This window comes from Dipodomys ordii, unplaced genomic scaffold (genome assembly GCF_000151885.1).
Source record: "Dipodomys ordii isolate 6190 unplaced genomic scaffold, Dord_2.0 Scaffold4, whole genome shotgun sequence".
Taxonomy (NCBI): domain Eukaryota; kingdom Metazoa; phylum Chordata; class Mammalia; order Rodentia; family Heteromyidae; genus Dipodomys; species Dipodomys ordii.
The window spans coordinates 36,037,384-36,058,777 of NW_012267220.1; the positions used below are offsets into that span (position 1 = coordinate 36,037,384).

Here is a 21,394-nt window from a genome sequence, read left to right on the forward strand (position 1 = left end):
ACTGTGGCTCAAATGGTAGAGTGCTAGCCTTGAGCTGAAGAGCTGAGGGACAGCACCCAGGCCCAGAGTTCAGGCCCCATGACTGGACCCCTTCCCCCCCTCAAAAAATTGAGTTGTTTTCTTACTATTGAGTTTTAAGAGTTATTTATAGATTCTGGAGATATTCTATATCCAATGTCACTTACTAATATCTTCTCCTAATCTGTAGCTTGTCACTTAATTTTAAACAGTTTGAAGAACAGTTTCTAACTCTGATGAAGTACAACTTACAATCCTATTGTACTTCTGGTTTTGTATTTAAGAAATCCTAACCTTACCTAAGATTTCTGTTTTTCCTTTGTTTTCCTCTAGCAGTTTTACACTGTTAACTTTTATAATTAACCTAAGATCCATTTTGAGTTGTTTTACATACAGTGTATGGAATTAATCCAAATTCATTTTGGTTTAATTTCTTTTTTGTATAAATGTTCACAAAGGATATTAGACTGTGCTTTCTTTTTCTTGCAATATGTTTTTTTCTCAATATCAGGGTAATGCTGGTATAAAATTAACCAGAAAGGTATTATTTCCTTTTATATTTTCTAAATCAGTTATTTTTTTAAGTGTTTGGTAAAATTATTAGTGATACTTTCTAGATCTGGAGTTTCATCACAGGAATGTTTTAAACTATAAATTCTAATTTATTTTAGTTACCGATGTCAATTCAGTTTATTTCTTCCTACATAATCTTTGATAGTTTGTGTCTTTAGGAATTTGTCAATATATCTTCAATTTTTCTTAAAATTATATTATTATTATTTTTATTGTCTTTAGGACAAAAAAGCTTTTTTGTGGTTAGTTGGAGATAAAAGTCTTATGGACTTTCTTGCTTGAGCTGGCTTTGAACTTCAGATTTTAGCCTTCTGAGTAGCTAGAACTAACATGTGGGGGTCACTGGCAATAGGCTACAAGCATTTTTGTCTTTTTTCCCTTGCACAGTCTGGTTGTGGTGGTGGTGGTGGTGTGTGTGCACATCAATTTTGTTGATCTTTTCAAAGCACTAGCTTTTGGTCTCATGGGTTTCCCACAGTTTTTTTTTCAGTTTCGTTAATTTCCAATCTGGTCTTCATTATTTTTTCTACTGACTTAGGGTTTAATTTGCCATGGATTGGAGAATTCTTTTTGACTTTTTGTCTTTTCATTTTTGAGACCAAGTTTTGATACATAACCCATGCTGGTCTTGAACTTGGATCCTCCTGTCTCAGCTACCTAAATGCTGGAATTACAGCATCAAATCCAGCTAATCTTTTTTTTTTTTTAAATGGAGACAGTATGTGCTTTAAAATTTTCCCTAAGTACCGTTTTAGTAGCATCTCATAGATTTTGAGACTTGCCTTTTTTTTTATTCAGTTGAAGATATTTTCTAATTTTCTATTTGCTTTACTTTCTGATCTATAGGTTATTTAGACATATTTAGTTTCTAACTATTTGGTGTTTTCCAGCTATCAATCAGTTATTCATTATGTTATGGCAAAAAACATTGTGTATGACTTGAATATTTTAGATTTATTGAGACATATTTTATTTATTTTGATATGTCATTAACTGTAGCTCTTGGTTATTTTAATGTTTAGCTCTTAAATTCCTGTGGCTAAATTCATTGATCTTTTTTTTCTGCAGTCTAAGTCCAAGCAGTAAACCTCTCATCTGCACATTAAGATGTTTTACCTTGTAAGCCAGGCGCTGGTGGTTCACATCTGTAATCCTAGCTACTCAAGAGGCTAAGATCTGAGGATCATGGTTCAAAGCCAGCCTGGGCAGATTTGTGAGACTTTTATTTCCAATTAACCACCCCCCCAAAAAAACCCCCACCAAAACAAAAAATCAACTGGAAGTGGAGCTGTGTCTCAAATGATACAGTACTAGCCTTGAGCAAAAAAACCTAAGGGCAGTGCCTAGGTCCTCAGTTCAAGTCCAAGTACTGGCAAAAAAAAAAAAAAGAAAAGAAAAGAAAAAGAAAGAAAGATGCTTTATCTGTAGAAGAACAGTTTGGAATTTTTACAAACTGTTTTCCATCAATGTCTCTACATAACTTTTTGAACATATACTATTCTACCATTCTTGTCTGCTCATTGTTATCAGTTCTGGGCCAGTTAATTATTATGGGTTGGTTTTCCCTGCTTCTTCATTAATCTTCAATTACTAAACAGTGAGAGTTTTACTCATTTAGGTGCTGGGTATTTTTTGGAGTCCTATTAATATTTTTGAGCCTTTGTCTGTTATATAGTTAAATTGTTTAGGCTTTTGTATTTTGCTTTCAGGATTTATTAGATAGGTCCTGAGCATTACTCAGGCTAGGGCTAGTTAGTCCCTTCTTATTTTATTACATGTTTTGGAAGTATTGGGGCTTGTATTGAGGATCTTGAACTTGTCAGGCAGGCTCTCCACCATTTGAGCCATGCCACCAACCCTGACATTTCTGATTTCAGACTCTTCTCTGTCCCCAAATAATATCTGTGTGATCAATATGACCTCTAGGAACAGCTGATCAAGTAAAACTTGTCAGAGAGTCTTTGTAGGTATCCTGAGTTCTCTTCAGTTATCTCTTCTCTGGTCCTCCTCTATCTTGGGAAGTCTAGCTGCTTAGTCTCCTCAACCCAGGAAGACTGCCTGGGACTCCCTAGAAACCTTCAAGGTCATCACAGAACTTATCTCATTTATTCCCCATGCTCCATAGGTTATTGTTCCTTGCTGCCTGACAACCAATGTTTTGAGAACTACTGTCTCATATATTTTGTCTATTTTTAGTTGCCTTGAGCCTGAGGGCATACCTATAGTCCCTGTCACCCCATCTTGGAATAAGAATGTACTATAATCAGCTTCTCAGATATGGCCAGAGGACCATTCTGTCACTCATGGAACTCTTAGCAAGACTTGTAGAGACTGGGAAAACGTAGCTTTGCTGGCCACAGGACATCTGGGACTCTTCTTGGGGATCCTTTGCAACTTTTCCACCCAAACAGGAAGAAAGCATGTATGCAGCCTCCCCTGGTGCTGTTACCCTGAGGGTGCAGAGGACCCCACTCTCCCCATAGACTTAGGTTTGAGGCTCCCAGCAGCTCTATGTCTGCTGCTGGTATCAGATTGGAGTAATGGTCATTACTGCTAACACATTCTTATAAGGAATGTTTCCCAAAGTTGAAACCAGTTAACAGAAAGATCTACTGTGTACCCTTTGCTGAATGTCAGAGTGCCCAATTTCTCTAGGTCTCTTCTAGAGGCTTGTCACTCAGCTGAGAGGCCTCTCTCTAATTTTGGAGAAATCAGGAAAGAGGATGCTATGTATATTGTATGGGGGAGAACAGAGTCCAATAGTCCTTCCTTATCTCAGATTGTCAACCTGGCTTGTTGTTAACCTAGATGTAGTAATAATCTTATTAGACTAATGTCAGCAGCCAGCAAAAGGACAGGTAGCCGAGACTAAGGCAGGAGTCACATTTCACTAGATGTACTCATTAGGAGTTGACACAAATGAAAAAAGATTTATTTCCAAGTAGACATGAATATGTGTCAATTCATGAAAGCAAATAGAGCCAACATGGGTGTGAGATGCCCAGTTTTATCTTTCATACAAGAAATCTGCTCCATTTTCAGGAACATGCCAAGTTTTTTCTTTATGGGCATATTGTTCCCTTACATCTATTCCATGAACCTGGGATAGTTCTCTACCAGGCAGGAAACACCAACTGGCTTTTTATTTATTTATTTTTGGTCAGTTGTAGGGCTTGAACTCAGGGCCTGAGCTCTGTCCCTGAGCTTTTTTTCTCAAGGCTAGCACTCTGCCATTTTGAGCCACAGTACCGCTTATGGTTTTCTGGTGGTTAATAACAGTCTTATGGCCTTTCCTGCTCAGGCTGGCTTTGAACCACTATTCTCAGAACTCAGCCTCCCTGAGTAGCTAGGATTACAGATGTGAGCCACCAGCACCCAGTACTAACTGGCCTTTTGACCTGATCTTTTTTCTGACGTCTCCTCTTGGAAGAGCCCTAATACCCAACACCACCAGATTTTCTCCTATTGCTGTCCTGAGTCCTGTGAATTTAGAAAGAGACCCAGAGAAGCAGAGACATGAGCATAGCACAAAAGAGCCAAGGTGATGGTGGTGACTGAAGTGTACAGGTCTAGGCTCGTACCAGGACAAGTATCATGTGGCTCTCCCCTGGAGAAAGCCCGAGGCAGTACAGGAGGCTTCTGCTTCCTCACCCTGCTCCTCAGATCCTGCCAGCTCCTATTTCCAGAGCAGAAAGGCACAGGAAGTGGGACTGCAAAGTACAAGATGCTAATGTTGATGCCTAGAAAGGCAGAAAGGACCAAGCCAGGCACCTGTTTGTAGTATATGCTTGGGCAGAAGGAGGGGCATTCAGGGCGAGGGGCTAGGTCCTGCTAGAGAGGAAAACTGAGGAGAGGGGCTGTGGAGGGCATCTGAGAAGCAGGAACTAAAGATACATTTGATTCAGGACCAAGTTAACTGAGCAGGAAGAGAGCTCCTTTGAAAACTCAGGTAGATCATGCCACTCTTTTGTTCAAAACTCACTGGGCAAAATCCAATCTCCTTATGGTAGGCTCTAGGGCTGGCCACCTTCAGTTCTCTGAGTCTGCTCCCTCTCTTGTTCCTTTCTCAGCCCCTCTGGCTCCTCAGATCCCTTGCTACCTGTGAATGCACAGGCAAGGCATCCTTTGTTCATGTCTAACACACTTCTTCATCTCCTTCATGTCTTTGTCCCACTAAACTGTTTAAATCTCCTGGCCTGTTAAGAGCATTATGATTCTCTCGTGTATTATGCTATTGGCATACCTAACAGAGGGTAGGTTCCATGAAGGCAAAGTTTTGTTTGGCTTCCTTATTTGAGAATTAACATGATCTCTTCTGCCTAGAACAGTGCCTTGCATGTAACTGATGCTTGACAATGATTTTCTGACTGGACTAGCCCATTGCAGCAGAGGCCATGGTGCCAGACATGGAGCACAGAGACCTGGTCTTACTCAGACTGTGTTAGAATCTTTAGGCCAGCTGCCAGGAGTTCTGCACCAATGAAGATTCTCCTTATTCAGACTCAAGGAGTTCTAACAGTTGCTAGTCTTTAGGTACACAAGTAAGGAATACACAAAAAAGAAAACTTTGAGGGACCTTAAGTTGACTGAAATAGGATGGGGATAGTAAGATGCTCATGCCACACAGGAAGGGGCTGGTATTTGATCACTTAGATTTCCCAATGTTTGCAGAATTTCCCAGTTGCTTCCTTTTGCCCTTGGTGAAGGGGAACTGTCTACTGAAGAGTCTTCTGCAGTGCTCCGACCAGGTCCTCTGGGGAGCAGCTACAATTCTGTGGGTATGGAACCCTTTAATGTGGACCTGCAGAGTGAGCGGAGCACACAGTCGGCAGCCATACAAAGTGACACAGACAGCACGCCGTGCACACACGCACACAGATGCCCATGGAGACAGCTAGGAGACGTGTAAGGGGAGGACTGGAAGTCCATTACATGCAACTGTGGAGGTTGACAGCTCTCATACACTTGGCCAGGTGGAGACAGTGGAGACAAGAAGTAAAAGAGAATGAGCAAACCAGAAGTCAGGATGAGGTCAGAGGCAGAAGAGAAAGGCGACAGGACACAACCAACAGATGAGCCCTGTGTCTGGTGGTACTAGATGGCATGTTTTAGGAGACACAGGATGTGGGAGAAGGAACAGGGAAGGTTCAGCATGCACAGGCTCTTGCCTGGCAGGAGGCCCTGGTGCCTAGTCATCATGAACTCACCATAAGCTGCCATTTACATGCCCGTGTGGTGTGTGTGTGTGTGTGTGTGTGTGTGTGTGTGTGTGCGTGTGCGTGTGTGTGTGTGTTCCTGAGAATTAGTAGCTTGAATGGCATCAATGTATATTTCCCCTCCCCAAGCTAGGTATTTTACACAATGATTTTTTTCCCCAAGGTCTGTAAGGAATTTAAGGAACTCGACCCTACCAGCTGATTTTAAAGAAGAGGAGAACTTTGAGCCAATCAGGAGAAAAGTGGCAGGTAGGAAGCAGCTAGAACCCCAGGCTCCTGGACCTTTGAGTTAGGCTGAGGCAGACGTGGAACCTCTGCTCCATGTCCACTGACTATGGAGAGGGCATATGAAGGGGGAAAACATGAGGAGCCCCCCAGTCAGTGGCTGCTGCATCGCAGGGAGCAGTCCTTAGATTCAGCTGAGAACCGCTGAGGCAAAGGTCAGGACTTCTGGGCTTTCTCTCCTTGGGCTTGGGCACACTGCCATGCTGAACCACATCAAAAGGAGTGAGGAGAAATAGATGAAATGGAAATAAAGGAAGAGAGTGAGAAAGACAGAGAGGAAGAGAGAGGGAGAGAGAAAGGGAGAAAGGGAGAGAGAGAGAGAGAGGAAGAAGAGACAGAAGGAGTAAGAGAGGGAAGGGGAGGGAGATGGAGAGGCAAAGGGAGAGAAAGGGTGAAGGATTGAGAGAGGGAAGGAGGAAGAGAGACTATAGACTCAAAGGAAAGGAAACTGCTTAGCCTCAGAAGTGGCCACGGTGGAGATTTCAAACACCATTCAGCTAATCCACACCAGACCCTGGTTGGAACCTTCTTGGCTTCCCAACATCTGAACATTTGCAGATAGAAACACTGATGTCTCAAGAGAGGAGGCCTTGGGAAGAGTGCCATGGAATGAAGGCAGACTAGGGTGAGGATGTAGCCAGCTACTTCCCACCATACCAGGCCCTACCAGGACCTCAGAGCTGGTAGTGGGGGCCTGGGTGGTGCTTAGCTCATGGGTACATAGGCAGGCAGTGTAGGGGAGGACCCCTACCTGCACAGGTGTGTGCCACCTGTCTCTACCTATGGCCTCTTCTCTCCCTGGGAAGAGTTCATTATTGGCATATTAAATATTACCCCCCCAGGAGAGAGATGATTTTAGGGGATAAAATTTTAGGAAGGGGCTATCTGTACCCATGACTAGAAAGATGGGACCCAGCTCAGTCCTGCTCGGTCCCCGTGGACACTCACCATTCATTTGGGAGGGTGACAATGAGTAGTCCCGGTCTGTGTGCCGCCGATCTGGCTTCAGGTTGCGGCTCTGTCGGCCAGAGCCCTCCAACATGTTCACAATCTCATTCCGGTCAATGTTCCGCAGGGCAGTGTACAGGTTCTCCACTGCCAGGAAAGGAAAGAAGGGCACGTGAGGAGTGAATTCTAGTCATTTAAGAGCAATAGGGAAGGTTGCACAGCCAGCCTGAAAACTGGGCCAGGAGGAAGAGGAAGAAGAGAGGTGACCAAGTTTTTCAAAAAGAATCAATTCCAAATGCTTCTTTGGGGAAGTTGTTTTTGTTTTTAATTGCTACAGTAGATCTTTTCTAAAAACTAAAGGTGGCCGCTCCCCCTGCCTCCTCCCACTCCCTGCCTGGCACCTCTGGGATAAGTGCTGGGGATCACAGCAGTGATGCCACACATGCCAAGCGAGGACTTTAGCATTGAGAAACAACCCTAGTCCCTCACTGGCTAGTTAAAAGCATAAAAAAAGAGTGTTTTTTTCCCTTTTTCTTTTTTTGGGAATGAATACCAGGACAGAATGAGGGTAGGGATGACTGGATTCTGTCCTTTTGACATTCTGGGTCCTGGCTAGTTGATTTGAAATGCAATTTCCTCTTAGTGCTACAGAGAAGTTGGTGGAAGAGACTCAGAAAAGAGATCAAGGCCAATCTTCCCTCTAGGCTGGGGAAAGAAGTTCCTGGGAGAATGAAAGCTGCTGTGAGCTGGTTTCTGTCCCGCCCATCTCTGTTCTGCGATAACAACACTATTTTGGTTGAGAAATTCAGGAAGTCTTTGAAGATGAGAGCAAGCATACATTGTCTTATATTTACACCTCATCCAGGGGAACAAGGGAGAAAAATGTTATCTTACTCTCAGAACAGGAGAAAGATTGAGGCCAAGATAGGCTGTGCATGTGAATGTTGTGAGAAACACAAGTGTGTGTGTGTGTGTGTGTGTGCATGCGTGCATGTGCACGTATGTGCATATGTGTGTGTGTGTGTGAGAGAGAGAGAGAAACAGAGAAAGCAAAAAAGTGTAACAGAGCGCAATAGCACAAGCGCTAAGGTCAACAGAAGGAAGGAATTGGAAGGAAGACATCTTTTGGCAAGGAGCAGGTCTAGCAAGGCCATGCAGCTGAACAATACTGACTCTTCGCATTTTCGCCTTCCCGGGCAACCCAGAGGGTCAGCAAGGCTGCACTTTGCTCCAACAAGGAATTAGGGTTCTCTACTCGGATCCTGTTGATGTCTTCTACACTGAATTGCAGTTCCCGGGCCAACTCTGCAGACAGAAAAGCAAGAGTAGCTGTGAGCTCAGACTGCTAAAACACAACCTCCATGATGCATGTTTCTTCAAGGGAGACCTGGTGACCTGCAAGCGGTTACCCCTCTGAGGAGTCAGAAAACAGGCAAGGTGTTGAGTGAAAGAATAAACAAATGCCCTCTTCTGCTGCTTTCCTTGCTTCAAACAGAAGATGGTAGAAACAAGCCTCTAGGGAAGTTCAGCTACTTTTCCAGAGTCTTAGGACAAAAAAGTCACCCAGTTAATCTGGAAAAGGAACTGGAGGCATGGGTTGCTGACAAATACATATTACTGCCAAGAGGCCACAGACTCTCCTTGAGGAATCAATGAAAGTGGAAAGGTGTCTCTGTTTACCCATTTCCAGGAAAATGTGTTATTAATACTGAAATCTTGTTTCCACTAATTGCTCCTGCATAGGTGTTTAGAAGATGGAGGTGCCCCAGAGTGTACTTTCAAAGATGAGGAAGAATGGGGAGAAGTGCTAGTGTGAATCAGAACATGCCTCTATAGTACCCACACAATGCATACACACACAAATCACGCATACATACATGTATGTGTGCACATGCACAGGACAACTTCCCCCCACCCACGATGGTGTAAAGAATTAACAGTCTCTGAACTTCTGTTTCAGCAATTGTGGCTAAGGATTCCCAGTCTGTCTAAAGCAGAGTCTATGCAGAGTGAATGAGTGGGAAGTTCACTCATATGAAGGATAACAATAAGAAAAGGAAAAAAAAAAAGGAGCGTAAGAGAATCAAGTTTTAGGGCCTTTGCTTCATAAAACACATTCTGGATATTTTCTCTTTGTACAACTGTCTCCTTTAAAGTCAGACTTCTCCTGTTGTTGGCAAGAAGTCCCATAGGCTCAGCTATAGCCAGAGTGATAAATGAAGCGTCAAGTCTTTCAAGCCAGGAGTGGATGGCTCATGCCTGGAATCTTAGCTATTCATAAGGCTGAGATATGAGGATTGTGGTTTCAAGCCAGCTTGAGCAGGAAAGTCTGTGAGACTTATCTCCAATTAACAACCAAAAACAAGTAGAGGTATGGCTCAAATGGCAGAGTGCCACCTTGAGCGAAAAGCTGAGAGATAGCACCCAGGTCCTGCACGCACGTGCATGCACGCACATGTGTGCACACACACACACACACACACACACACACACACACATACACCTGCCTTTCTTGCTTCCTTTTCCTTAACAAGCTACCTTTGAAGGATGGTGATGTGTCTGTTTTGCTTATTTGTTTGATTTTCTAGATTCTTTCACTTGCTAGCTTCAATAAGTAAGTCACTCTACTGAGCTGAATTTCAATTTTTCTATTTGTTAAGACAAAGTAAACTAGAGAAATCCAAGAGTCTTTTGTAATGTCAAGAATCAGTTCTCGGGGCTAGGCTCAGTGACTCATGCCTGTAATTCTGGCTATCTGAGAGGGGGAGATCAGAAAGATGGTTGTTTGAGGCCAGCTGAGGCGAAAAGTTAGCTAGACATCCATCTCAACAAAAAAGCTGAGTGTGGTAGCATGTTTATCACCCCAGCTACATGGGAGCTGTAAGTAGAAGCACTGTGGTCCAGGCCACCTGGGGAAAAAATGAGAGACCCTATTAGTTAAAATAAAAAGCATTTGTTCCAGACAGTAGTGGAGGAGAAAAGCTCACTTCTTTGCATAGGCACCTATGGATGGTGTTGGGAAAATGGGCTTATCCCAAACAGTCAGATCAGATGCACAGTGCACAATGGAGAGAGTTAGAAATGCCTACCTTAGATAATGTGGGGGGTAGTCAAAGATTTTTTTCCCCCTGCCCTAAGTTCCCTACTCACCTGCCCAACTAAGGCCAAGGTGCTCTGTTATGACAGCCATCTTCATATCTGCTTTGTCAGTCCCACTGGGAAAACCTGGAGAGATATATTAGAGCTCAGTTAACAGCCTGAGCAGAACACAGCATTCACAGGTCTCAGGGTCTCTGATGAATGGATGTGTAGGTCACACAGGGGACCTCAGAGTACACTGATCACTGCTTCTATAAGGCAGTAGACACCTGGGACCAGGTTCTACATGCTGCACACAGGATAGACTGAGAAAAGTGCATGAAGAGATGAGCTTCTGACCCTCTCCATGGAAATCTTTCTCAGAGGAGCAAGCATAGGTCTTCACAAAGAGGTCCATACCCAGAGGTGACTCGCTGAGAATGCTGTATCTTAGAGACAGGGGTGTCAAGGTCCTTCTCCTATCCTCAGCTCCACTTCCCTGCAAAGGATAAAGAAAGATATGCTTTGGGTTTGGCATACCTGGAGAAAGTGGTGCAGCTCACACTACAGGGAGAGGAATGGTGGCCGGGGCCCAGTAGGAAGGTAAAGGCAGGAATGGAAATTAATTTCCATTAATGACACCTATTATTTTATTAAAGACAACTACAATGCTTGTGGCTCAGGCTTATAACCCTAGCTATTCAGGAGGCTGAAATCTGTGGATTGAGGTTTCAAGCCAGCCTGGGCAGGGAAGTCCATGAGACTTTTATCTCTCCAATTAACCACCAAAAAGCCAGAAGTTGAGCTGTGCTTCAAGCGTCAGTGCTAGCATTGAGCAAAAACTCTCAGAGACAGTGCCTAGTACCCAGGCCCTGAGTTCAAGCCCCAATACCAACACACACACACACACACACACACACACACACACACACACACAAATAACAAGTACAACAGCAGACTCATATAACCCTAATTGTGTGTGAAGCCCTGTTTAACATGTTTATGACAACCTATAGTTAGGTACTGTTTTTGTTCCTATTTCATTGATGAGGAAACTGAGGTACAGAGAGGTTAGGTAACTTGCTCAAGGTTACCTAATAAATAATCAGTGGAGTTGAGATGAACTTAAAAACTGTTTTTCTTTTTGGGTATCTTTCTGCTCCACTGACCTAGTTTTGACATTAGCCTCAGGCTTAACACTTATTTGCTCTAGTCCACAAGAAATCTTTTCGGAACTATGATAGATTCTAGAACAAAAACAGTGTAATTTCTTAGGCTAACTTGTAGTCTAACAAAATAAACAACCAGGAAATGGATACTCAAAGTAGAGGGTGGGGAACTCTCCCCAAGAGAAGGAAGAGGAGAGGAATGAAGAGAGGAGATGAAGTCTCAATGTATATCCTACACAATTTAGACAATTGAGAGAAGGGGTGAGGAGGAATGAGGGAAAATGATGAAAGGGGTGACACTGACCAAGATGCATTGTATTCACAAACTGCTTTGTTGAATGGCAACTCCTTTGTACAACTACTTAAAGAGAATTTAAAAAAATCAATGCAGGCTAAAAAAAAATCTTTTGAGAGAGAGAGAGAACTCAAAAGAACAGAGATATAGCTATTGATATTTAAATGTGACTTTGCTTCTTTTTTAGTTGATCGTGGAAAGCTAATGATTAAAATAACTACGAGATAAAACGGGCAGCAACATGGAGACATTCCGGAGACAAGATTACTCTGGCATTGCTGACAGAGGTGACACCTGTAACACTGACAGGCATTGATAAATGAACATACACAGTCAAGACTCCATGGCTGAGCTCAAATCTGGGTGTTTGCAGTGGCTGAGGGCTTAGATCAGTCAATGAGAAACTCCATGGCCAGTGACCTGGAGTGACTCAACACCCAGCTCCAAGCTTCAGAAGTCCCACAGGGAGATGCTCTGACCTTCATGTCCTAGAGCCCAGGGCCCCCTGCAACAGACCTAGCACCTTGTCATGTCACATGATCAAAGCTGGACGGAGCTTTGTAGACAGGCTTTGTAGATAGGCTTTCCCAGCCAGGCCACAAAACAAATGTCCCTAGCAACACTGAGAACCTTTTGTACCTTGGAAATTCCAAAGGCAACATTTTTGAGGAGAAAGCCCTTTGGGAATAACGATCCTCGAGTCTGTTTGGGGGGCCTCTTTAGGGCACCTGACCTCTGCTGTAGGCGCTCGGCCCATGACGGCTCACCTTGGTGCAAGGAGGCATGGTGATGTTGAGGTGGCACAGGATGTGCTGCGCATCCTCGTACTTCATTGCCTTCCTCAGGAATGACAGGAAACCTCCGGGCTCCCGACTGCTGTCCCTCACCTAAAGTCAATCACAGAGGGAGACTTAGAAGGCTATCTGTGGAGCCGGGCGCCGGTGGCTCATGCCTGTAATCCTAGCTACTTAGGAGGCTGAGGTCTGAGGATCCAGGTTCAAAGCCAGCCCAGGCAGGAAAGTCCGTGAGACACTTATCTCCAATAAACCACTAGAAAACCGGAAGTGGCGCTGTGGCTCAAGCAGTAAAGTGCTCGCCTTGAGCTGAAGAGCGTAGGGACGGCACCCAGGCCCAGAGTTCAAGCCCCACGACCGACCAAAAAATAAATAAATAAAAAATAAAAAAAGAAAGCTATTGGTGGCCTCCAGGCCGGCTGGCTCAGAAATGTCCACTTATCCAACTTCCTAGACCCAGAGGAGCAGTCAGAGGTCAGTACCTTGACAGGGATGGCCAAACGATTCTCTCGAAATGACTGAAAGTGGAAGCTTCGTTGCTGGGCAGCTTTCTTGACAGGGACCAGGTTCCCAGAGAGTTCTGCAAACAGGGGCATTCCTTCTAGAACCTAGAAAACAGGAACAACAAACAGTCCACCAGGGGAAAATGCCTGTGAGCTCCCATCTTTCTCTCCCCCAGATGAGCTTGTGACAGCATGAAGAATGTTGGTATGTTCTGAGAAATGTATCAGGATGACACTCAAGAACTCTAGAACTCCACCAGGAAAGCATCATATGGCTTCTGGAAAAGACTGGTCTAGTTTTCTATCTGTCCAAAGAAGTTTAGTTCATGAGAAGTGCTGGGAAGACTATGTTCTATATTAATCTCACCTGTCCTAAAGATCCCTTCCATATAGCTAGTGCTTTCAAATGGGATGTTCTCATGAACACAATTGACAGTTAAGTCCTACGCTTCTTCCCCAGAAAGATTTAGCTCAGATTTGGAGGCCAGACACCCAGAATGTTCCTGGCTTACTGTACATCTTAACATGAGCGAGTATCCTGGGGTGGATAATAGGTTCAAATCCTGGTCCCAGACCTAGACTAATCATTTGTCTACCCATCTCTGCTGCTGCTCAATAGGCCCCCAAACTTCAGTGAAGCCCACATGTGTGGGCTCTGAGTTAGGAGACTTGGACAGATCCTACCTCTACCATTTATTCCCCTGTGAGACTTTAGATAGGTTATTCAATTAGTCTAGACTTGGTGTTTTAGTGTGTAAGTAGAGGACAATAAAGGAATGAAATCATAATGCAAGTAATTCATTTTGTTGTTGCTGTTTTAGGTGATACTGGGGGTTGAACTAAGAATGTTGTGATTATTAGACAGGTACTCTATCCATTGAGTCACTATATCAATCCTTGTTGCATTAGTTATTTTCAAGATAGAGTCTTGCTTTTTGCCCAGGCCAGCCTGGACTGCAACCCTCCGATCTGTGATTCTTTGTGCTTCCCTGCATTTCTAGGATGACAGGTGGAACCACTGTCCCGGCCACCAGTTCAGATGAAGTCTCATGAACTTTATATTTATTTATTTTTAGCCTGAGCTGGCCTTGAACCTTGATTTCACAATCTTTACCTTTCAGGTAGATTACAGGCTAAAGCCACTGCACCCAGCTGAACAACTTTTTTTTTTCTTTTTTTTTGGGGGGGGGGCTTGAACTCAAGTCTTGAACACTTGCTTGACTTTTTCACTCACAGTGGATGCTCTAGTACTTGAACCATACCTCTGGTTCTGGATCTCAGCCTTCTGAGTAGCTAGGATTATGAGACATCTGTACCTGGTTGTAAAGCACGTTTAATAGTCCAGGTTCATAAAAAAGTTCAATAAAGCATTACAAGTCACTGATCAACTGTCTGCTGTCTCCTTTGAGTCTGTTGTAGCTTAAAGAGACAGACCAGGAATCTTGAGTCCTCTTCCCTCTTCTCCCTCCCCTCCACAAGGAGTATCCGCTGCCCTGGTCATTAGACTCCCAGGAGACAGTGTGAGGAGCCTACCCTGGTTCCAGGGCTTTGTCTCCTTGTGAGAAGTGATGAAGGGCTTTGAGGGCCCAGTCATGAGAAGATCCATACCTCGATGTCCCTGCTCCGGGCCACCTCCACGAAGTTCTCATGCTGCTCAAGGGTCTTGTCCACCTTGTCATCTGTCATGCAGTAGCAGCGCAGCCGCCCTTCCCGGGGATCATTCATTTTGGCAAAAATGACAAACTTGGCCATGTAGGGTACTGCGGTAAGCTCTTTGTACAACAGAGTGGCAAAGTTCACAGCCTCAGCAGTTCGAGGACAGTCTGAAAGCCAAAACCTAAAAAGAGAAAGCAAGTTATGAACACACTCTTGAATGATCCATGGCCACGTAGGCAGCAGGAACGTATGAGACACACAGCACTGGCCTCTGTGTGGATCTTCTACCTCAAGCCTGGCTATGAGGATGGGGCTCCCTGAAGTGGCCATGCTGGGCTAGGCAATCCTAGTCTCACCTGGCAGAGACGTTGGTGGTAAAGTTGGCGCACTCGTTAGCATACACAAGCTTGGTTGTTCCCGTTATATCTTCCCACTGGGCCTGGTCAGTTCCGCCTGCAACAGCAGCAGAAGTGGGGCTGAGGGACATTCTTCCAGATGTAAATGTGGAAGTTACCAAAGCACTGAGGGGCAGGTGTCTAAGGGCAGATGTAGCACATCTGGGTGACACTTTCTTAGTCTGTGGCCCCAGCACACTGGCGTTCTCATACTCTGCTCCTCATCCTATGGATCTGCAGCTCCCCTCCTCCTGGGGCTCAGAGGTGTGTTGTGCCTCATAACCCTCAGAGGGGCTAGCAGCAGCTGAGGTGTTTGCTGGTTTGTATCGCCCTCTCCAGTCTCTTTATGTTCCTGAAGCAGGGACACTACTCACCAATGACACTGCACAGCAGACGCAGGCTGGTGGTATCTCCCTCCCCGCTATCCCTTGGGTTGTCGGTCCATGAGGGAGGGAGTGGGATTCGAAGCCCGATGGGACGGTGAAACTTCCGGCGCCTTGGTTCCACAGTGACAATGGGGCTGAATGTGGCCTGGTTACCCAGGAGCTTAGTGACCAGCTCATCAGGAACAGGCTGGGCCTATAAAATGCCAAAGATAGGATGCTCAGCTCCAGGCAGGGCAGGGATGGCCCTGGTTAGTTAGGATGGCCAGGTTAGAGACAGCATGGTATCCTCCAAACATAGGGCAAACCTTGGTGAGGAAGTGGACAACGATTCCCTTTACTGAGGGGCTGATACCACAGCTCAGCTTTTCTTTCTGAGACTTTTTTATTTCCTGTTTCAAGCACAAGGCCTTTGCTTAGCATTGTAGTCTACTGCAGGCAGCTCACAGACTCCCTCCTGTTGAGCACAACTGGCTAGGTTACCAGACCCAGCCACTGGTAAAGATAATCTTAAGAATGCTTTTTGCCAGGCCTAGCCTCCAACCTCAGTCCTCAATCTCTGCCTGCCATATAGTTAGGATTACAGTCACTGGGCCCAATGCCACCTGACTTCCTTCTGAGCTTTCAAGTCAGATCTCTCCTGTGGAGAGAGAAGTAGGGATGTTCAGTTTGGAGGGGGCTTCCCAGGCCCTGAAACTCCTGCTACTTCCAGGAATGGGTGAGGGGGCTGCATCACCTGCAGGGCCAGCTTCACTTTCTTGGTGACAGCATTTTCTGGGAATGTTGCCTGCACCAGGGGCACCAGCTTGCTCTTCAAAAAGCCCCCTTCAGGGCCGATGGTATCGTAGTCTTGGCAGAGCCTCGACATGATTACGAAGTACAAGGGGAAGTCAGTGGTGATGATGCGGCAGACCCTCTTCTTCTCCAGCTCCTCCAGACTGCCCAGCTCTGGAATCACATGCACGAGCCACCCACGTGAGGCCTCAGAGCTTCCTCATCCCTGAGAGATGCAGCCTCAGGGGAGCAGCTGGGAGGTGGCCTGGAGGAAGAAGTGACTGGGCACAAAGGCTCAGCACAAGAGGTGCAGGCCGCAGGCAGGAGTTGAGGGCTACTTACATGTACTGGGGACCTGAAGTTTGAAAGAGATGTGGGACCACTGCCATTCTTTCATAGCTTCCCAAACTCCAGGAAGTGCTGATAGCCCACCCCAAAGGTCCTACCTCAGATCTTATCTTCCAGAAGGGAGTTCTGCAATGGGGTCCTAGGGCTCCTTACCTTCATCCATGCCATTGAGGATCTGATCCAAATAGCTTTCTTCGTAGCGGCTCTTGTGTTCCTTCCACACAGATCCGTTTTCACTCCTTAGAACCACAAGTTCACGATCCCCACGGCCATGGGAGGCAAAGTGAGGGATCTCCACAATCACAGGGCTGAAGCAGGACAGAGCAGACGGTGAGTTGTTCCCAGTGTGGACAGGTGGCCAGGGGTACAGGGAAGGAAAGGATAGTCAGCCCTGCCTGCAGGGAGAAGGGGCTTCCATAGCCACTGAATAGACCCCCCCATCTGCCAGCAGGTCCCTAAAATGGAATAGAACTTCTGCAGGCTCCCAAGGTTCCCCATCCCTTCTTACTCCCTCTGGGCCCAAGGCAACGATGGGAGGGCAGGTTTGGGGGTAAGAGTAAGTAACTTTTCTACCTTGTCTGTACAGCTGGGAGTTCTGACAAACAATTCTGCTCTTGGATCTAGTTCTGAGAACTCAACTGATTTCCCCACACAGGTGACCCTCAGGGTCCTCACCTGGCAAATGACCACAGTGACATTTCCTTTGGAGGGAGGCTTTGAGGGCTACTTTTTTTTTGTTGTTTGTTAGTTTGTTTTGGTGCTAGTCCTGGGACTTGAACTCAAGGTCTGGGTGTTCTTCTTAACTTTTTTTTTTTCTCAAGACTAGCACTCTACCACTTGAGGCACAGATTCATTTCTGGCTTTTCTGGTGGGAAAATGGAAATAAGGGTCTCCCAGACTTTCCTGTCCAAGTTGCCTTCAGACTGTGATCCACAGATCTCAGCCTCCTGAGTAGCTAAGATTACAGGCATGAGCCACTGGAACCCTGCCAGGGCTACATTTAAGGAGGAAATTCAAGGAATAAATATGGTGCAGGCTGTCCTGTGAGGCCAGCCCACAGGGGTGACAGGAAGGTAGATGGAGATAGAAAGGAAGGGTAGAGCTGTATCAGCCTTAAACCTCCTGGTACCTGAGGGCAGACAAGCTCCAGGGAGAGCCTGGTCTCTTCAGAGAATGTGAGGCCTAGGCCCTTGCAGTCCATTCATTTTGTGGTCCTTGGAAGCCACTGGATGACACTTCAGTGCCTAAAAAACTACCTCAGGACCCCAAAGTAGCCCTATCTGTGCATCCCCTTAGCAAGATCTGAGAGCAGTAATATCCACCAGGCTATGAACTCTTCAGTGGACCTGAAAATGCCAGTCAGGGAAAGGAGGGCTCCTCCAGGGCCCTGCTAGGGTATGGTGGCTCTGGGTAACTGGCCATCTTACCTCAGGAACTGAGCTCCTGTGGGTCCCAATGCAATGATCCTGCTGGCCAAGCCCTCCTCCTCAGCCAGTGGGGGCGGCGTGTTCAGCTTCTGGGGCTTGACCAGGCGGCAAGTGATGCGTGTGGGTGCTGCACATGTCCGAGGTGGGATCACCACTCTCAGGCCATTGTGCCGACTTCCTCTCATGGAGCCACCCCGGGCATCAACCATGAAGCTCACTAGAAACCTGGAAGCAGTGCAGATTGCTGTTGAGTGCTGATCCCCTTCCCTTGGAGACAAGAAGAGTGGAGTCCCAGAGTCCTGGTACTCACCCTGTGTGGACGGGGCTTGCCACAGGGCTGATATTGTCTGAGGTTTCTGTAGCTGGGCTGCTGGGGATGAGTGAGTCCTCATCGTACTCCTTAGAAGCCTGGGGAGGAGAAGAAGGACTCCTGTCTTGTATCCAACATCCCCTGGGCCACCTGAACATGGTCCTAGGCTGCAGGGGCTCAGGAGGCCCCAGGGAAACCCCTGATACTCCGAGGAACCCATCTGCCCCTCCCCTGTTCTGGGCGTCTGCTTGACTCCAATCCTGAGATAAAGCATTGGACAGAGTGAGTCCTTAGTCCTTACTCTGAAATCTGGCTGTAAGTCTCCTTCCCCTTCTCTCCCACCATGTCCCATAGGGAAGTTCTGCTCTACACAGACAGCTTTTTTCCTCTGGAGTTTGTTCTGGGCCTCAGGCTGTCACTTCCTACCTACATGCTCTGTAGCTTATCTGGTGTCCACGAAAATCCATCAGGCACTGTGGGGCTTCCCATCTCTCACCATGCCTCACTGTAATAGTGCAACTCCAGGGCCCCCAGCTGCCTGTGACAGGGCCTTTCCTATACACCATAAGGATCTATGATGGTCAGCTTTGGTGTCTGTACACTTCCCGTGAGGGTGAGCTCTCACTTCAGGAACTGGGCTTGATATTCTACTCTGCTCTCACAAGCTTCCCATCTGTCCCAGGATGTCCTGGTCCCTGCCCTTGTCTAGTTAATCCTACCCATTTTCACTTTCCTATTGTCTCTAGACTCCCTCCTCTGCACTCTGGAAGGGCTTGCAGCACTGCTCACCTGGGCACCTCTGTGGGCCCCAGGCCTGCACACTGCTACAGCTGACAGCAGCTGTAGGGAAGCTCCTGCTCACAGTGCTACATGGAGCCACATGCAAATGCTTACTAGGAATGCAGCTTCCTCCTTTGATGTGAGGTTATGACTTAAGCAAAGAGATGCTGGGGATGTGGCTCAGTCGCAGAGCATGTTTAAGGTCCTGGGTTCCAAACTCAATATTCCTTCCTGAGAATGGGCTTGTCAGGAAACCAGAGGACCCAAGTCCACTCTGCTAGTTCCTCCACTGCTGACTTTGGAAGCATCCAGGCATGATGCCACAGAAGTGCCAGGGGCATATCTGCCCATTTCTCTCAACCACCATACAGTGACACTTAGGTTGCACCATTCTGGTATACACTGGCACATGATGGCTGATAAATGAGCCACTTTTGGGTCCAGGGCTCTGGCTTCTGTTTTCAGACACATGTCTGAAGAACTCAATCTTAGTGAGAAAATAGCAAAGTCCAGGTGGGCTGCCAAACCGAACCACCATATTCCTTTCTTTTCACACTCCTTTTATTTTCTTTCTAAGAAATTCCTTTGCTCTGGAAACAACAGCTAACACCCTTGAATGAAAGTAAGGAAATGAAGTTGCCCTAAGTCATTTCTACTTCCCATCACTGCTTTTCAGGACAAATGGATATGGCATGCAAGAAGCCACCAGCCAGGGCACTGTGATGCAGACCAGAGGCTTGGGCAGTTCTCTAGCAACTACTTTAGTCTGGGCTTCCAGCACTCCCTGTGGAAAGACAAGGTGAGGCAGAAGCAGCCCCTCTTATGGATACAGAAAAGAAAGCATATGGAACTCTGCAGCCTAGAGCCTCACGGTGTGAATAGGCTGTGCCCCATCTGCCATGAAGAGGGCTTCCTTCCTGGTCCTGATATCAAGTGTGAACAGAGACTGTGGCTGTGAACATGAGCTTGGAAGGGCACTGTGGGTACTAATCAGGTTTCCCCTTGTGCTTCTGATGCTGTTTCCTACACTGAAGCTTGCTGGGCCCTCAGCACTAATGTCATACTACAGGACTCCACAAGACATGTGGAGCTGCAGATCTGAAGGCATGCTGTGAGCAATACAAGCTTTTCAATGATAGCTCCTTGTCCTATGGTCATCTCAACATGGCCATTGTCATGGGTAGGTACTATGCTTACTCTGCAAATGGAAAAGTAGGAGAAACGATGCTTCCTACCTGTTCTTGCTCCTCAGATCGGATCACTACTGTCTCAGGCGTGACACAGGGAATCCTGGGAATGGCTGGAGACTCCACCCTGAGTGCCAGGAACATTGAAAATATCAAAGGCAGGGAATTTGAAATAGCCCCATTCTTTCCCAGGAGATCTAAGTGAAGGCCACAGTACTCCTCTATAATGACCTGGCCAGTCCACCCCTCATCAGATTTCAACCTGCCTCTCCATTTGCCTTACATGTGTAATGTGACAATCCTTTGGCCAGCATCCTTCCCATCTCTTGAAGCCTCTCCCTCCCTTGGGTCTCTGGAAGGCCAGGTGCCCTTCCCTCCTCACTAAAGGACCTTCCTCTTTCGTGAGCCTTCATGATGAACATAGGTGCCAGTCCTTTCTAAAGCTGTATAGCCTTGGTGACAAGCCCCTACCTGGCCTTCATGATGTGCTATTCTGTGCTGTACTCTGACCCCTTGGTATGGATTTTGATCCCTCTAAAAGAGACTTCAAGTTCTTCATAGTCAGGGTTGAGTTCTATGTTTCTTTCTAACAGATGTTCAGCAAGTACTTATTGATTGAGCTGAGCTACTACAGCAGACTGAGATCTGAGGATCATGCTTTTGAAGCCAGTCTAGGCAAGAAGGTTTGTGAAACTCTGATCTCCAATTAACCACCAAAAAAAGCCAGAAATGGAGCTGTGGCTTAAGTGGTGGAGTGTTCTTCTTGAGCAAAAAAGCTCAGGGTTAGCAGGATGGCCCTGTATTCAAGCTCCAGGACTGTTACACACACACACACACACACACACACACACACACACACTTTATACTGAATGTTCTTGTAATTTCCCTTTGTGCTTATTGTGGCTCTGTTTTGTATAAGCCATTAAAACACTGTCTTTTCAGAAAACCCTATGCATGGACTTAGTGTTTCTAAAAGGTGATCTGAGTAGGTTATCTGCAAATATCTCTGTGTACAGATGCATCCTCTCACAGCAGCCAGCTGGAGGAATGAGAAATGGGCTCTAGATAGACACAGGTCAAACTTAGTTTATGTACAGTACCCCATAAACGGAGGCATTTGGGCAGTATTTGATAATAGCTGGCAAGTTTGTAATGTGAATTACAAATGTGAAGGCGAGCAGGAGAGAAGTGAATGAGGGAAAGGAAGTTGGGAGATGGTGTGCCAGAAGAGGAGAGATGCAACCAGACAGTACAC

At 46.2% G+C, this 21,394-nt stretch overlaps 1 protein-coding gene across 4 annotated transcripts in view; it reads right to left on the reverse strand.

Annotated features, from left to right (window-relative positions):
- The window catches only part of Ank1 (ankyrin 1, erythrocytic), a 131,704-nt gene that overhangs the window by 23,279 nt on the left and 87,031 nt on the right, over window positions 1–21,394 (reverse strand). For all 4 annotated transcript variants that reach the window (XM_013024466.1, XM_013024491.1, XM_013024483.1 and 1 more), the window contains 14 exons: window positions 20,188–20,266; window positions 18,173–18,270; window positions 17,863–18,087; window positions 16,589–16,743; window positions 16,050–16,261; window positions 15,305–15,509; window positions 14,892–14,988; window positions 14,488–14,716; window positions 12,859–12,984; window positions 12,350–12,469; window positions 10,539–10,617; window positions 10,191–10,265; window positions 8,214–8,345; window positions 7,041–7,187 (listed from right to left, as the gene is read on the reverse strand). In XM_013024466.1, the coding sequence (XP_012879920.1) occupies window positions 7,041–7,187; window positions 8,214–8,345; window positions 10,191–10,265; window positions 10,539–10,617; window positions 12,350–12,469; window positions 12,859–12,984; window positions 14,488–14,716; window positions 14,892–14,988; window positions 15,305–15,509; window positions 16,050–16,261; window positions 16,589–16,743; window positions 17,863–18,087; window positions 18,173–18,270; window positions 20,188–20,266 (1,979 nt within the window). The remainder of the gene's footprint in view (window positions 1–7,040; window positions 7,188–8,213; window positions 8,346–10,190; window positions 10,266–10,538; window positions 10,618–12,349; window positions 12,470–12,858; window positions 12,985–14,487; window positions 14,717–14,891; window positions 14,989–15,304; window positions 15,510–16,049; window positions 16,262–16,588; window positions 16,744–17,862; window positions 18,088–18,172; window positions 18,271–20,187; window positions 20,267–21,394) is intronic.